Source organism: Trifolium pratense, linkage group LG3, assembly GCF_020283565.1.
Source record: "Trifolium pratense cultivar HEN17-A07 linkage group LG3, ARS_RC_1.1, whole genome shotgun sequence".
NCBI classification, from domain to species: domain Eukaryota; kingdom Viridiplantae; phylum Streptophyta; class Magnoliopsida; order Fabales; family Fabaceae; genus Trifolium; species Trifolium pratense.
In genome coordinates, this window is record NC_060061.1 from 48,744,455 (window position 1) to 48,761,678 (window position 17,224).

Here is a 17,224-nt window from a genome sequence, read left to right on the forward strand (position 1 = left end):
AAGGTTGCATTATTAGGTATATTATATTATATATAAAGCTTTAAGAAGCAAACGAAATTGCTTGGGATGTGGCTATTAGACACACATATGTATAAAACACAACTTTAAAAACAAAAATAAAACACAACTTTGGCCAATACAAAAATTGTATCTTTCACTACAACCAAAGATGACATGGCCTTTTGTGTGTTTATTTATTTTTTATTAACACTCTTGGTTCTTGGAATGAGGTCCGGTAATTCAGAGTGTTGCCACGAAATAAGTAAAACATGATAAAAAAATTGTATCTTTCACTTGAACTAATGAGAATTGAATCTAAAACTTCAAACATACTACCCAAATTTTTCATCAATAGACCAAATCTAATGATTATTTTATGTTTGTTGTTTTATCTCTAAATAAGTAATACTACTTACTTTCATTTTGAAATATAAGATTTTATTGATTTATTTTTTTGCAAGAATATTTATCGATTAAATCACATATATTAAATTATTGAGTAAATTACACTCAAATATCTTCAAATATATTTAAATTGCACTACCCTCTCATCTTATGTTAAAATAGAATAATGCTAGCAACACACTCTTTAACAAACACACTCCAACACACTCTTTTTTATTGGTTGAAATTCACATGGGTCCCATAAAAAAATGTGGACCCATATAACTTTTATGGGACCCATATAAATTTTAACCAATAGAAGAGAGTGTGTTAGAGTGTGTTAGTTAAAGAGTGTGTTGCTAGCACTCCTCGTTAAAATATTATATTCATCTCTCCTCTTACGGAAAATGTTCCGAACTGAGATAAGCCCGTTTGTGAATTGGACCGAAGTACCCGAACTAAGCAAAGCTGTGCGAATCATATATATCATGGGCACGCCCTAGAAACGCACCAGATTACGCCCATTAATTTGGGACACGCAAACCATCAAATTTTATTCCTATTGTGATCCGTCTACACGTCTCCGGGGACATGTTTCCAAGAGAAGGTTCCATGTCCCCAAAACTTTAATTCTATATCTATAAAAAACCTTAACTCATGGTCTAGGCTAGGTATGCAATATCTAAACCATAATACCTCTCACATTCGACTAGACACTTTACTGATTTGATCGTCAAAGTGTGTGCAGGTACAACCCCTCCCTTAATACAATCTTACCATCCAAATGTGTCAGATTCAGGAAGGATCACAAAACATAATAGAGAAAATTACACTTCTCATTTTCTCATTTAAAAGATGGTTGAATTAGATTCTCATCCTCTTATATGTTAAAATCTATATTCCTCTTCCTTGTTTAATTAAATTTTATAGTTTTAAACTTTATTATAAACTCTATCACATAATCCATATTGTGAAAACAGGATTAAGATTTGCTGCTGTATAAAAATCACACAGTTTCACACTGTGTTTGATCTCAGCCGTCAATGTCAGATAGAACGGTTTATATTAAAACCGTGTCTTTTCAGCAATATTGATCACATCAGTTTTGATCGAACGGCAGAAATGAATTACTGCGTGTAACAACGTGATAATCTGACAGCAGGGAATCGTTTTCCGTGAAAACACACTTGCGGTTACTGAATTATAAGAGGAATAATTGGATATGCATGACATATATTTTGAGAAAGAAAAAATCCATATATAGTGCCAACTTCTTTTCCTAGATTTAAGACCACAAGATCAATTACACTGAAAAATTTTATTCAGCTGATTTTGGCAAAATGGTTGTACTCATCTCATAATTCATTCTCAAAATTTGGCACTAACTAACACTATTCCAATTCACCGCGTTGCCTGTTGCATTTCAAGAGAGGTTTTCTTGCAGGCAAGTCATTTGAGGAACATTTTTTTTATCATGACAATGTCTCTAGGGGGTCTTCAGATCTTGTGGTGGTGATTAGAAGTGTTTAGCTTTTGGTGTACGTCTTCTAGTAGGACTACGTATGTTTTTTAGAGTTTGTTAGGTGTTGGCAAGGTGTGCGTCTGGTACCCGGCCCCTTTGTATTCTGAATTAATTTAATCTCATTTATTTACTTATTATATATAATATTATTTGCCATTAAAAAAAAAGTCATAATTAACACGGATTATCTAATCAAATACATCGTAAAGTTATCCGACCATGATTTAGTTCTCCTCCCAAACAAAAAAACCCACAACTTGTAAAAATATCTCCAAAGGGTCCATTAATTTGCAAAGAACTTCCCATTCTTCGAGCTCCATTGTGTCTCTAGAGAACAGAACTCACGAGCCAATCCTCTCTTTAAACTCGCTAGCACTATAAAGTCATAAAACTTATTTAATAGTAAGTAATAATGGTTTTTATCTTAAAAAAAAAAGTGATGGTTTTAAGAAAGTGATAATTTTGATAGAATGAATATAAAAGAAAATTTATGGTCAAAAAAATAATACTTACATATATTTTTTTTTTGTGTTAGGACCTTCTTCTTCTTGCATAGTATTTTAATAATGTTTAAGCATTACTAAATACTAATTTAATTTGTGTATATGCCGCTTCTAAAATGATTTATGCCCTAAGATCAGAACGTCAAATACAATAGGCAAATTATACCTATACCTATACCTATATATGTATATCTATCATTTTTTTTTTTGAAACATGTATATCTATCATTTAAACACAATGGGAGTTGTATATTATAAACCTCTAGATCTAGATTAAATATAAATATGAGAACATTTTCAAAGTAGTTAATTATAGAAGCATATATATAGGTTCATAATATTGCTTCATAATATCAAGAATTTAAACTAGAACGAGAAAAAATCCATACATAAATTTTCCAAGATGACAAGTTAACCATCACTTAAATATTATGCCAAAAGGAAAACTAAATAACTCATAGTATTTCAAAATAAATATTCAACTTAAGTAAACTAATAAAATAGTGACACTTTTTTTAAAAAATTTAGTCACCCCGCTCCTCTGCTGGAGGAAATTCATTCAGATCAAAATTGAGTGATTTTGAAGTTGAGTTCTCTTGATTCATAACATCACCATCATCAACTTCTGAAGCTTTTTCTTCAACCACCATTTCAGCTCCTTCTTGTACTACACCAGCATCATCATCTTCAAAAACAATGAGTTATAAGGTGAATTATGGTTTGATTTGAAAGGAAGAACATATAAGCATTGCCAAAGAGACTATGATGAGTTTAACTCTACCATATTAACATACTAAATAATAATAATAATAATAATAATAATAATAATAATAATAATAATAATAATAATAATAATAATAATAATAATAATAATAATAATAATAATAATAATAATAATAATAGGCTTAAATGAAGCTTTTGACATTTAAATTTTATTTTTACTAGATTTTGATTTTTCAAGTATCAATTGTTCGATTTTAACTCCTCAAATTTATCTCATTTTCTATTTGTTGGTCACATATTGACTAACAATTGTTTTAGGTCACATTTTAAACCAAAAATAGTTTTTAAAATAAAAAATTTATATCAATAATTTTCAGTCAAATGTCTACGTAATTAAAATTGAAAATTGAAACTTGGGAGGGCAAAAAATTGAGCAATTGCAAAATTGGTTAGGGGGAGGTGTCAAAACATCGTAGTTACTTTAGTCAAAAAAACAAAAAAAATCCTAATTACTATAATTTTTATTTAAAACAATAAAAATTCACATGTACCAAGAAAAAAAAAATTCAAAGCACCACCTTTCATTAGATGATTTAATAGAACCATTCACAACTTGTTTTTCTCCTTTAAATCCACATGCATCAATTTAAACAAGAACACAAGAATTATAAGTACTGAAGCTGTTGATTTGGTAGATTGATATAATAATTTGAGTGATAAATAGATTATAGATTCAACTTATGTGGCTAATAACATATTATCAAGCAATGGCTTTTTTTTTAATGGCATGTTATCAATCAATGATTAATATACTATGTGTTCAAAAAACAAAAAGTAAAAAACTTAAATAATAAATACCTTGTACAACAATCTCACGACGAACATTCCATCGTAGTCCACACAAATATTTTGTGAGGTCAATGATCTCTTCATTAGAATCACGACCAACTCCCCATTGTAGCCCAGACAAATATTTTCTTAGATCGATAATGTCTTCATCAGAATCACGACCAACTCCCCATTTTAGCCCAGACAAATATTTTCTTAGATCGATGATGTCTTCGCCACAACCATGAACAAGACGTTTGGGCTGAGTTAATTGGCGTTTCCTCCTTTGCGTGAGGTGGATTTTGTTACGGTGAGCTCTTCTACCATTCAAAACTGAATCACAGTAACTACAAACCCTTTTTTGAACATTTTTCTCCACTCTCCTTCGTAAACCCACTTGATTAATCATTTTGCGACTAAAATACACACACACAGAAGGAGAGAGTGAGAATACAGAGATAAAGATAGAGATAGCGAAAATATGGCCACGGCTATAGGTTAAATTTATATGTGACAGTGAGGAGGGTTGTGAGGGGCTTTTATATTAACATGATGTAGTTGAAAGCGCGTGAACTTCGGTTTTTGCATATTCTTTTAAGAGAGAGAGAAAGAGAGGGGAAAAATGTGAAATTTTATATTTGTACATTATTTTATTTTATTATATTTTGCTTTTTCATGGTAAAAGAAAGAGTATATAAACATTTTTTTTTCTCTTAATTAGAAGAAAAATAAAGATGGAATTTTCATTATTAAGATAACAAAAACAGTTTTTTGACTAAAACAAAAAACAATTATGGACTAATTCCTTATTTATTAAAATTAATTAAGAAATCATTAATAATTATGAAAATTATTTATTTTAAATTTTTTCTTTATTTGACCCATTGACCGATAGAGACCAGGGATTAATCAGGCGGAATGGATGAGGGAATGGAGTGAGGAATACCCTGAGAACAACAATGGTGTTTTTTTTGGCCTTGCCTTTGAATTTAATGTGAGTTGCTCATCTCTGTATGCGGTTCTATTGGAAATTTTCCACGATTCGATTCATCAAGACTTGTTTTGGCTTGATAAAGTTCGAAAGAGCTAGGTGCGTTGACGCTCCGTGTTGACTGTTGACAATAGTGATTGTTGGTCGTGCTAATGGGTCGATGGTTTTTGGTGATTCTTGCGCTCGTAGTGCTCAGTTTCCTTGATTGACCATTCCTATATATGCTTTTGTTTGGTTCTGGGTTGTGAATTTTCAACAAGACTTGTTCAGAGGATGACATTTCAATATCTTTATCATTAATTGGTTTTGGACTGTATTACTTGAAAAAACATCATCGCTTGTTGCTTGGCGCATGGAGTAGTGTGGGTACATGGATTGTTTCTGTGCTGACAGTCAGTCCATTCGCCTCGATTATCTAGGACTTCTCTTTTGTCTTTTAGGATTAGATAGAAGTTGGTATATTTTATTGTTCTATGCATTTTTGTGTAGACGTATTGGGTTAGATATATGTCCCCTCACTTCTTGTGTATCTTTTATTTTCTTTTTTATTAATAATATGAACTATAGGTGGAGGACGGGGAAAAATAGAGATTCCAACTAAGTTGGGATGTCTGTTCCTACCTTGATGTCTATATGCTCTTAATTTATAAAATAATAAAAAAATTAATATATAAAACTCTAGGTCATTGTTATATAAAACTCCGGACCGGAACAAACTCTAGGCACATCATATTATATAAGCAGAAGTCGTGATTCGAACCCCGAACACTCCACTTATTCACTTTTTAAGGTGAAATTTCGAGCCACTAGACTATTTGACCAAAATATAAAATAATTAATATTACGAACGTATATAAAATTCTAGATATTTTTATATGTATTATTTTTATTATGTTTTTATAATTTTTTGTTTTAAATATTTTTTTACAATGGTGTTAGTGAGACTCGAACTTAAAACTTCATGCATATTATTCAAAACTCTCACTATTTGACCAAACCTAATGTTTTTTTTAATTCATTTTTGGTTATGATTGTTTATTCAACATATATTTTATTAGACAATGGTAGTCTTAGAGAAGACCTCTCTCACAACATACTAACTATACAATTTCTAACTATACAATTTCAGTTTTTTTTTTTTTATAATGGAGGTGATGATCAAACTCTACAATTTCATTTTCTATCGACTATATGTTACACCGTGTTAAAAAGAGTATTTAAATATGATAAATTTATATACATTTTTTTCTCTTAATTAGGAGATAAAATAAAGGTGGAATTTTTACTATTGAAATATCAAAAGCAGATGTTGACTAATCCTTTATTTTTATTTTTTAAATTCTTTGTTTAATTAATTAATATAAAAATCATTATTTTTTTTAGGCCAAATGCATCTAAAAGTCATTTAAGTTTAACGTTTGTAACAGATTGATCCTTTAAATTTTTAATTATCAAATCGATCCTTTAAGTCGTACAACATATTTTCATTTATTGTTAAATGATCGTTAAATGGTGACATGTCAGATACAAATAGCAAAAAAAAAGTTTTATTAATTTATTTTGAAAAAAAATAATCTTCATTTCATCTTCAACCAAGAAATCCACACATAAATTTTTCCGATTGAGAAATTAAACATCACATTAATATTAGGATTTAATTGATATGCACCGACGGTGTAACATAATTTTACAATGTCAACTAATATCAATTATGTTTTCCGCCATATCACTCCACTTCACCCCACTTTCTTGATACGATATTACAAAATGATGGTTACTTATTGGACGATCGTATAAAACTGTTTTACACCGTCAGTGCATATCAATTAAACTCTTAATATTATGCCAAATAAAAAACAAAACACCTCATATATATATAGAGTTAGGATCCATTGACACCAGGTGTCAAACTTTAATTTGACACCAAATCTCGATCGTCTATTTTTTTTAATCAAAGGCTAATAATAGTTTGCTAAATTAACTCATTTAGGTATCTTTTAGGAGATTGTACCCAAAATATATATATATATATATATATATATATATATATATATATATATATATATATATATATATATATATATATATATATATATATATATTAGGAGATCCTTATTTTTCGTTAAAATTTGTTGTTGCTTAATCTCCACCAACATTCCTATTCTTCCCCTTTGGTTAATTCCCCATATCAATATCAATTGCAAACTCAGTAGACAAACATTTGTGTATATGATTCAGATCAATACTTTCTTTGATCAGTTCGATAAATTTAATCCTCGTCTATTATGTTACCTCACATCCACATTTTTTTTTTTTTTACGAAATCCACATTTTGGTTAATTCCCTATTATGGATTGCAAAATATGCAGATAACCTATTTAAAATTCATGAAATCAATCCCTATTAGGGGAAGGTAATGAGTCTAGGGTATCTGAATGAGATTGCAACGAATGATAATTTTTTAAATCATTCGAATTGAATTTCATGATATGAATTAGGGTTAAGTAAAAAGATATACCAAATTGATTGATAGCCAAACACAGTGAATTGGGAAATTATTATTTTGATTAACAAGAGGGCTTATGCAAGTGTGAATTGGGGATTTAGTTGAGGAAAAAAATAAGTAATTAGGAAGTAATTCACTAGAGACACAATCACGTTATATTTTAATTGAATTGATCACAACCATTGGATTATAAAAAATGAACGGATTAGATTTGGTGTCAAAATAAAGTTTGACACCTGGTGTCAACGGATCCTAACTCATATATATATATATATATATATACTAACGTGTACACCTCACAAGAAAGAGATTTGAATCGTAGCTCTTTTAAATTTGCTTCTCAACTTTTAAAATATGATAATTAATATTGATAGATATGATCGTTGAAGTGTGAGACCAATCAGTGTTTTCTTGTTTGGTGTGTGTATGAATAAATCAATCAAAAGAAAATAAGAGAGAAGAGATAGAAGATATGATTGAGACACACAACAATTTATAGTAATTCAGGTGGACTTCAATTTTCACTATATGCACAATTTTTTTGACCTAAATGGATTACAACGTGTGTGAGATACCTTCTCAAATTCTAGACACACTTTTTGAGACAAAAATATAATATCTAGGGACAATTTTGTCATTTCATATCCTTGTCTCTTCCACCATTATTATTTCTTCTATACCAACTTGTACTTTTTTATTAAGGAAATGACATAATTATCCTAGATGTTTTATTTTTGTCTCAAAAATGTGTCTAAATAACATTTTTCTAAAAGAAAGTGTGTAGAGGTCCAAATTCCAAAGTATATCCTTTTATACGTGCAGGGATTGTCTCCGGTGAAATTCTTACCGGATTTCCTCGGTGTTAATCTCTGCCCTTCCATTGCTTTTTATTGTTGACCAAGTTGTAGGAAAAAAAAGTGGATGGCCAGGATTTCATTCAGCAATAAATATGCATCAAAATCAAACTACACCTGTGACGTAATAAATATTGTCTCTCTCTATCCAGGAAACTCAGAATCACACGCTATATATCTTGCTTTGAATTTTCATTCAGTAGACTTTTTTCTTCTTTGGTATTCTCTCCCTTTTCTAGGTACCTTCACTTTCACATATCCTTAATATTGCTCCATTTTCTTAAATTTTCCTATCTCTTTTGTTACTTTGGTTGCTGCTTTAACCTTAATTCTGTGGATTCTAATTCTATCCTGGTATGAACTCATAAATGGTGAAGAAAAAAATATTCTGTGTTTTTTCATTGTACTATTGTTGAAATTTTTTTATAGTAATTGACTTTTTTCCCTATTGGAAAAAAAGTGTCTCTGGCGTTGGTGTCCGACATACGTTGGTGTGTCCGACATGTGTTGGTGTCAGATAACATATAGTTACATGCAATTTCTTTTATTTTTTAGATTATTAAAAAAATTCAATTCCAAAATTTATTTGAAGTTAGCATCTATTTAAGCTGGTTTATTCTGGGATTCCAAATGATAAACATCTTGTTATATGCAATAATTTTGAAATTTGTTGTAAATCTTCATGATTTAATACATAAAGATAGTTAACTATGCTAGAAGTTCATGACCTCTGTGTTCATTGTCTTAAAAACTTGTAATTTCATTTTTATGGTAACAAGATTGAAGTTTGAGGTTAATATGATTTTATTTTGGTCCTTTTGCTTGTTGTAAATGAACGTGATATTATCTGGCAAAGTGTTTATAAATGGAAAATATCTTTCATCTTACAAATTGATTTTGTAAAGTTGAGTTAGATTGAGAGTTAGATTGGACGTGTATTATGTGTTTGACTTGTGTGGTATCTGACACCGACACATATAGTTTCAACTTTCATTCTACTCTCTGCGGTCCTAAATATAAGAGAACGTCTACTTTTTAGATACATTGAGAATCGAATGTATCTAGCCTATAATATAGATCAAATACATTAGAATCTCAATGAATCTAAAAAGTAGATCTTCTCTTATATTTAGGATTAGAGGGAGTATCATTCCATTTTTGGGAATTTATTATCAATCTCGGCGTACGTGTCTATATTGTGTCTGCATTAGCAGTGTAATAGGGATATATCAATATTGAGCATCTAGATGCACAAAATCTTAAGGACTTAATGATGTCTATTACCCATTTTTATTCCATTGATGACTTCTATTTCTGAAGCTCTATATATTTATAGTGCAGAAAGAAACTTGTCTTTTGGTGCATATTTTCGGGATTCAAATTTGATGTCAAGGAGAGCAACACACTGGTGTCATACATGTAGACAGCCAATCCTGCTTGCAGGGAGGGATGCTCTTTGCCCTTACTGCGAGGGAGGATTTGTGCAAGAAATTAATGAGTTGCGAAGACTTGCATCGTCGTCACAGATGGAAGAGTTTCAGGACGATGCTGATATTTTCGACGCAATACATGCTGTTGTAAGTCAAAGAGGTTCTGTACCAAGAATTGGATTTAGAGATGCTGTTGATAGTTACATGAGGCAAAGAAGGGATGGTAGAAACACAAACTTTGATGTCAGAAGAAGGTCTGTGTCTGGTTCTGTTCCTATTCCGGAACAAACTTGGGGTGTTTTTAGTTCTGGCGGTCGTTACTTAATATTTCATGGTCAAACACCTAACTCAAGAGGCGATCCTAGGCACGTTGATTTTGGCGAGTACTTTATGGATACTGGACTTGATGAACTTATTGAACAACTCAATACGAACGGTCGTGGTCCAGCCCCGGCCTCACGATCTTCGATTGAAGCAATGCCTACCATTAAGATCACACAAGCACATGTTCACTCTGATTCACACTGTCCAATTTGTATAGAAAGGTTTGAACTTGGCTCTAAGGCAAGGGAAATGGCATGTAAGCATATTTACCACTCGGATTGCATTGTTCCTTGGTTAATTCAGCATAATTCATGTCCTGTTTGCCGTGTTGAGCTGCCACCTAATGGACGTGGTAGTTCTCGTGGTAGTAGAAATTGGGGAAGAAGGAATGACAATAGTACTGGTCAAAACAATAATGGCCGAGGAAGGAGAAATCCATTGTCGTTTTTGTGGCCATTTCGTTCTTCCAGTTCAAATACTAATCACTGATTAAGCTGAGACTCCTCTTGAAGAAGTTATAGTAGTGGATGGTCCTCTGGTATAATTTTTGCTGTCAAACAATGCTTGTAATTTAAATGATGTAGATAAAGGTTTTGAAGATTTTACATTGAACATATTCTTATTGCATACTTGATGAAACTTTGTAAATGTAATTTTCTTGAAAGCAAATTTCATTTTGCATTTTTAGTTAGTATTTAGAACTTTAATTTCTGTGTGGTTCTGGAGATTGTTGTGGAGCCTTACAATAATCTTTGGAAAATATAGTGAGGCTATAAGTTTAGATTCCAAAATAGATCATAGATTAAGGTCTAAGGAAGCTTTTTGAAACTTATTAGAAGTAAATGATTTTATAGTCTAAAATATCTCTTTACATGTTCATTTTGAAAATAAGTTCAATTTATTAGAACTTCAATCAAAATATAGGTGTCTTCTAGGTGAAGACTCAAAAAAGAAGTTGGTTAAAAGTTGAGATGTATCTCATTCTCAGGTATTTAGTGTTTAACTTTGTGTTCCAATAGCATTGCTTAATTTTTTTAGTAGATAAAGTGTCAAATACAACATAAACTCTATATTCAATTATGATGTTTTTAGGTCCGAATCAGGATGAAAGTGTTCGGCCTAACAATATTTACATGTTGCTTGAGTTAATCCTACACACTACATCTAACAAAAAGTCAAAATAGTTGAAAATGGTCATTCATGAAAGGATTGATGCATGATTTACATGAGAAGGAATCCTGCTAATCTAGAATTTGATCTCAAGATAAGTAAATCTTAATAAAAATTATTTTTTTCATAATCGATCTCATATTCTTCTGAATACTCGTACCAAGAGAAATTCATTAACCAATCATTCACTTGGTTTTATTTATTTGACAAAATGTATGTTGGTTTTTTTTATAATAAAATAAGAGATCAATTGTGGATTTTTTCTGAATTTTTTTGACAAAACTATAAATTATTTCTTTTTTTACATTTTTTAACAAGATTTTATTTTTTTACATTTGTAATTAGTAATACATAAAATTAAAATATGAAATGTTTAAAAAAAAAAAATTATAAGTCAGAAAATTATTATCCCTACACTGGAATCTCAACAAATTTGATTCTAGTAGTAAAAGAACAAAAAACTAATTCCTTAAAAACATAAATAAAATTCATAAAAAAACATTTTTTCATAGTATGTACCAACAACTTTAAAGCTTCAACTGAAACTGATTTTCAGTTATCCATGGCTTCCTCTCACTTTCTTTGCAGTAACCACGCCATCCCCATTTCTCAAAATCCCTTCAAAACAATCCATTTACCTCAATTCAGACCAAATGGGTCATCAAATTTTCATTCAAAGCTTCATTTTCAAAGACCCCATTTTCTCAAAGTCAGAGCTATGGTTTCTGACTCTTCCAGAAAAAAACTAGAGGTTTGTTGCATCTCCCACCTTATCATTTCTTATGTTTTGGATTAAAGTTTCAAAATTCAAACTTTCAGTAGCATTATGATTGGTTCTGCGGCGAAAAGAATTGATTCTGACATAATTGAGTTTGACTAGGTTCTTGATTAGAATTGACTCTAAGTTGATGTTAGGATTTATAACTTTTGCCTCCAAAAGTAATTTTTAGGGCCTGTTTGGATAAACAGGTTATTTGCAGCTGATAGCACAAGGACTTATCATGATAAGTGCTTGTGTATAAGCTTACATAAGCTATTTTTATAGCAAAGGAAAGGATAAAATAAAGATAATTTTTTTATTTATGTTACTAGCTATTTTCATAAGCAATATTGGACAACTTATGAAAATTGTCATAAGCTGTTTTCATAAGTACTCCCAAATAATCTCACGAAACTTATGTCGGTAGATAAGCTCATATAAGTTAATCCAAACAGGCCCTTAATACTCAAATTTGTTGTTTAACTCTCTTTCATGTGAACCTATATGAATATAAATCGTTTTACATTAAACTGACTTTTAACTAAAATCAATTCAATTTTCACTACGGTATAACCAAACACATTGTGGTGTGCTTTGAATTGAATTTTTTTATTTATGTTATATAGTTGTTTTTTTTATGTGTTTTGGTAAAATTAGATTGTGTATGACCCTGATGAAAGGATAAACAAGTTAGCTGATAAGATCGACAACGATGCTCCCCTTTCAAGGCTTACATTATTCTCTCCATGCAAGGTAAACCAATCTTTCTGTAGCTTAGAAGCTGTTAAAATCTCTTTTCCTGTATTGAAATTGCCATCCTATCTTGTGTAGATAAATGTTTTCTTGAGAATAACTAACAAGAGGGAAGATGGATATCATGATTTGGCATCCCTATTTCATGTAAGTTAATCACAATTTGGTAAATTCTTTCGTGCTCTTTTGTTTCTTTTCAATGTACTTGCTAAATGCTAATGAAACTCGGTTTAATCCCTTGGATAGAAAAAGTAGACAAATAATCCTCAAAATTACAAATCAGGACACCTTAGTCTCTCCATCACGGACTGTTTTTTGAGTTTAAAATTTTGTTAGGGACTAATGTATCCTGAGTTGGTTATTCTGATGGACTATTTCTATGTTGATGATAATAGTACCGCAGAGCGGAAACAACCACTGGTGCGCCGCTCTTTGCTGGCTATTCGCGTTCAAGCGCTGCACTGATTGTGGCTGTGAATTGCGGTAAAATAGCAGTTGGATAGCGCCCTTTCGTGGCTGCATTTCTACTAGGAAGAAGACTTTTCCACCATGCTCTGCCGTCTACTGCTTTCTGGCCACAATCTTCCGTTTTCCATTAGTCACTACTTTTAGATTTTTGTTTTTAAGGGACTAAATTGAGTTTCACCTTTTTTTTATGGACTGAAATGTGTATTTACTGTTTATTTTTTCTTTAGCTTATCTTAACTCATCTTTTCTGAATCTTAAGGTGATAAGTCTAGGTGACATCATTAAATTCTCTTTGTCACCTTCAAATACTAAGGATGCCTTGTCCACCAATGTGTCTGGGGTACCCCTTGATGATAGAAATTTGGTAACGCAACAGAACATTGACTTCATTTTCAACATTTTCTTCTTTCGGACATTTATTCAGATAATATTGTTATACGGAAATTCTCTTTTTACAGATTATTAAGGCGCTTAATCTTTACAGGAAGAAGACTGGAACTGAAAACTTCTTTTGGGTATGAACCAACACTGCTATTATTTTCTTTGGGATTTTTATTATTTTGAACTCTACTTAGGATAATAGTTAATGTATGTTGTCAGATTCATTTGGATAAAAGGGTTCCCACTGGGGCAGGACTTGGTGGTGGAAGTAGCAATGCTGCAACTGCACTATGGGCAGCAAATCAATTTAATGGTTGTCCTGCGACGGAGAAAGAACTCCAAGAATGGTCAAGTGAGATTGGATCAGATGTTCCCTTCTTTTTTTCTCAGGGAGCAGCCTATTGCACTGGTCGAGGTGAGGTGAGTCCAAATACTAGGTATCATCCTTTCTTTAAATCGGGTTGGAGAAATATCACGAGCTGTTTACACAAATTGGGACAACAAAGTTCGAAATCAATTTATATGGTTAATGCAGTTCAAATACATGAATAATTACATTATGTTTAGAAGATGATTAATTGTTGAAATATATCAAGTGAGTTAAAGTCCCATGTTGTTGTTGACTTTTTGTTGTCAAAATATCATTTCTCATTCATCTATTTTATTTTTGCAATTCACTTGTGCAGATTGTTCAGGATATTCCCCCGCTAGTTTCTTCAAATATTCCAATGGTTCTCATAAAACCACCACAGGCGTGTTCAACTGCAGAAGTCTACAAGGTATCTGAATTTTCAGGATATTAGTGAAACTGTACTTTTACGACATTTTATTATAGTCACAAATATAACGAGTTCTAATGATACAGCGTCTACGATTGGACCAAACTAGTAATGTTGATCCTTCAATATTGCTGGAAAAGATTTCGACAAATGGTATATCTCAAGATGTTTGCATTAATGATTTAGGTATGTTTTTAGCTCTACATATATCATTTTTCCTTTCTTAAGTTTTTCACTTTGGCTTTGATCTTCTTAATTGCATATTGTACACTATTCCATGATGTATTTTGTGTGAAGGTAATTTTTTTTTTTTTTTAACAAGTTGTGTGAAGGTAATTGAGCGGAGCTAACTGAGATTTTTATCTAATTGTATGTTCTACATATCATAGAATATCAAATACACCCTTTAATTTCTTGCAAACCAATCCTTCCTTTCATTGACATTGTTTACTTCTATCTATTAAAAATTCACATTCATATACATCAGAATATTAATCTATCTATTTACATTTTTGTTTGATTTTAAATATATTTTTTTTCACATTCTCCCTTCGTTTTCCATTGCAGAACCTCCGGCATTTGAAGTTCTCCCTTCCCTCAAACGACTGAAACAGCGAATCACAGCAGCTGGTCGTGGAGAATATGATGCTATCTTTATGTCAGGAAGGTGAAAAAACCTGAAACCTTATATCCAATATCTTGTCTAGCATTTTTCCTTTATATTGAATTATTAAATTCTGTTAAAGGTTCTATTAGTTCTAGTTCTAATAAAAAATATGATTACGTTTACCAAAGTATGCTCTATGGCGTGCATTTGTTATTCTTTTCTGACGGTAGTTCAATATTTATTTTGCTATTGTGGTTGCTTTACTATAGATCCTTGTTTCCCAAAGTTGCTATCATCTTATATATGTTGTATTAACATATATCATGCAGTGGAAGCACTATTGTTGGAATTGGTTCACCTGATCCTCCACAATTTCTATATGACGAAGATGAATACCGGGACGTATTCTTGTCAGGTCAGCTTCAATAACTTAGGTTTTGCATTCATTACTACGATATATTGAAGCCCTAGTTTCGTACATATCTCACTTATTCAGCAGATAAAATGTGTTTCACATGACGCGACAAGGAGTTTAGTTAATGATATCTGCAAATGTTACTATTTGTTTCGCTATAACATAAGATTATACAAAGCTTCACAGTTTCCATTGGAAGTAATTAATATAAGCTGTTGGAATTGTAAAACCTTTAGAGTGAGGTGATTTTTGTTGAAAAATATACACGGTCGAAAAAGTGATTCCAAATCTATAGCTGCCATAAAGTGTTATAACTTGACAGAATTAGAACAAATCGCTATCATCTGCGATCCACAGTATGTCGATTACTGTTCGTTAAGAATGTTGGTTCAATCTGTTAGGGAGTTACTTAGTTTGATAAAGATCACATAGTTAGTTAGTAGTTGATTAACCATTAATTGTTTGTGATCAACAAGCTCTATAAATTAGTGGTTACTTCTCATGGCTTCTAAACCAAGACATTGAGCTCAAGTGGTTAACAAGCTCCCCCTAGGACGAATTGTTCTGGAGAATCCAAGTTCGATTTCTGATGGGAACAATTTTTGGCCAGACTTTACTTATCTCGTGGCCGAACTCTGGATTATCAGCTCCCTTCTCTGGGAACCAGAGGGTTAAAAAGCAATTTTTTATTTAACATTTAATATTTCCAATTGCAGATGCCTATTTTCTCACTAGAGAAGCAAATGAGTGGTACAAAGAACCTGCTTCAAGTCCTTCTTCTGAATCACTTCTTTCTGAATCTGTTTAATTTATCATCATTTGTAAGATAATAAGATGGTAATGTAATATTTGTATGGTCTCTTTTTCCCGCTTCATTTTTTATTTGTCCGCTTTAATTACAAAAAACCCGTGCAATGCACCGAGAAATAAAATTGTAAAAAAAACGTTCTGATTTATTTTTGGAAAAAAGATATAGAAAAATATCCTTATGTACCATATGTGATGAGGCACACATATCTTTATGTATTTTCTTGTAAAAAAAATGGACTAGTATTTTTTAGACAAATTGTTAGGTCATCTTATTGCGCTCACTTTGTTTAATGAATTTTCAAGAGTAATATTTTAAAGTGACTATTAACATGTTGTGAATCCTTTGCGTAGTAATTGTTTGTATGCAAACTAGGGTTTTACCCGTGCTTCGCACGGGTGGATTAAATTTAAAATTAAATTTTTATAATATTAATGATAAAAATTTTGGGAGATTAAAACTTAGACTAAAATTATGATGTATCATTGAAAATATTTATGTATAATTATTTTATGATAAATATTTTGATTATTAGGGATGACAATGGGTAAGGTATGTTAAAAGTACTATGATACCTATTCCCATACCCGCACGTTGAAAAAATACATGTATCCATTCTCATACCTGCTTGGGTAACAACATTTGTACTCGTGGCCATATCCTATGGGTACCTAAGTATCCATATCGTACCCGCTACCCCCGCATTTTTACGAAAAATTCATCGATCAATTATAAAATATCACATAATTTTAAGAGAATTAAAAAAAATTAAGAGATTTTAATGTCGACTAATGAAAATTATAAACAAAATCATTACCAACCTCATGCTAAAATTCATATATTTGTTAATATATTCACATTGAGTTTGCATTATCTTATAAATAAACATTTTTATTAAAAATGTATAGTTTAATAGAGTTTTATTTTTTAAAATTGATATACATATATTATTATATAATAATATAAATAAAATAAATATATATAAATTATGTGGGTATGTGGTGGGATATAAAATAAA

The 17,224-nt window shown here is 31.1% G+C and overlaps 2 protein-coding genes across 5 annotated transcripts; both read left to right on the top strand.

Moving 5' to 3' along the window:
- Window positions 1–8,453: 8,453 nt before the first annotated feature.
- On the top strand, window positions 8,454–10,746 carry LOC123916949 (probable E3 ubiquitin-protein ligase RHC1A). Of its 4 annotated transcripts, none has more exons than XM_045968541.1 (2): window positions 8,454–8,550; window positions 9,648–10,746. In XM_045968541.1, exon 2 carries the CDS (start codon window positions 9,697–9,699, stop codon window positions 10,552–10,554), a length of 858 nt encoding a protein of 285 aa, XP_045824497.1. In that variant the 5' UTR covers window positions 8,454–8,550; window positions 9,648–9,696; the 3' UTR covers window positions 10,555–10,746. The 4 variants fall into 4 exon arrangements, with proteins under 4 accessions (XP_045824497.1, XP_045824496.1, XP_045824495.1 ...); XM_045968540.1 differs by having other exon boundaries at window positions 8,469–8,550; window positions 9,653–10,746; XM_045968539.1 differs by having other exon boundaries at window positions 8,513–8,665.
- A 929-nt stretch (window positions 10,747–11,675) lies between these two features.
- On the top strand, window positions 11,676–16,412 carry LOC123918359 (4-diphosphocytidyl-2-C-methyl-D-erythritol kinase, chloroplastic). Its single transcript, XM_045970383.1, has 11 exons — window positions 11,676–11,986; window positions 12,653–12,748; window positions 12,827–12,895; window positions 13,476–13,580; window positions 13,675–13,731; window positions 13,817–14,017; window positions 14,284–14,376; window positions 14,463–14,562; window positions 14,944–15,043; window positions 15,313–15,398; window positions 16,115–16,412. Exons 1-11 carry the CDS (start codon window positions 11,798–11,800, stop codon window positions 16,204–16,206), a joined length of 1,188 nt encoding a protein of 395 aa, XP_045826339.1. The 5' UTR covers window positions 11,676–11,797; the 3' UTR covers window positions 16,207–16,412.
- Window positions 16,413–17,224: the final 812 nt, after the last annotated feature.

What these genes read in the sequence shown, in the direction of transcription:
- LOC123916949 (XM_045968541.1), top strand. Translation starts at nt 9,697, where the DNA reads ATGTCAAGGAGAGCAACACACTGGTGTCATACATGTAGACAGCCAATC.
- LOC123918359 (XM_045970383.1), top strand. Translation starts at nt 11,798, where the DNA reads ATGGCTTCCTCTCACTTTCTTTGCAGTAACCACGCCATCCCCATTTCT. An exon ending in CTTCCAGAAAAAAACTAGAG is followed by an intron (nt 11,987 to 12,652) that starts GTTTGTTGCATC and finishes TGGTAAAATTAG; the next exon opens with ATTGTGTATGACCCTGATGA. An exon ending in GCTATCTTTATGTCAGGAAG is followed by an intron (nt 15,044 to 15,312) that starts GTGAAAAAACCT and finishes TATATCATGCAG; the next exon opens with TGGAAGCACTATTGTTGGAA.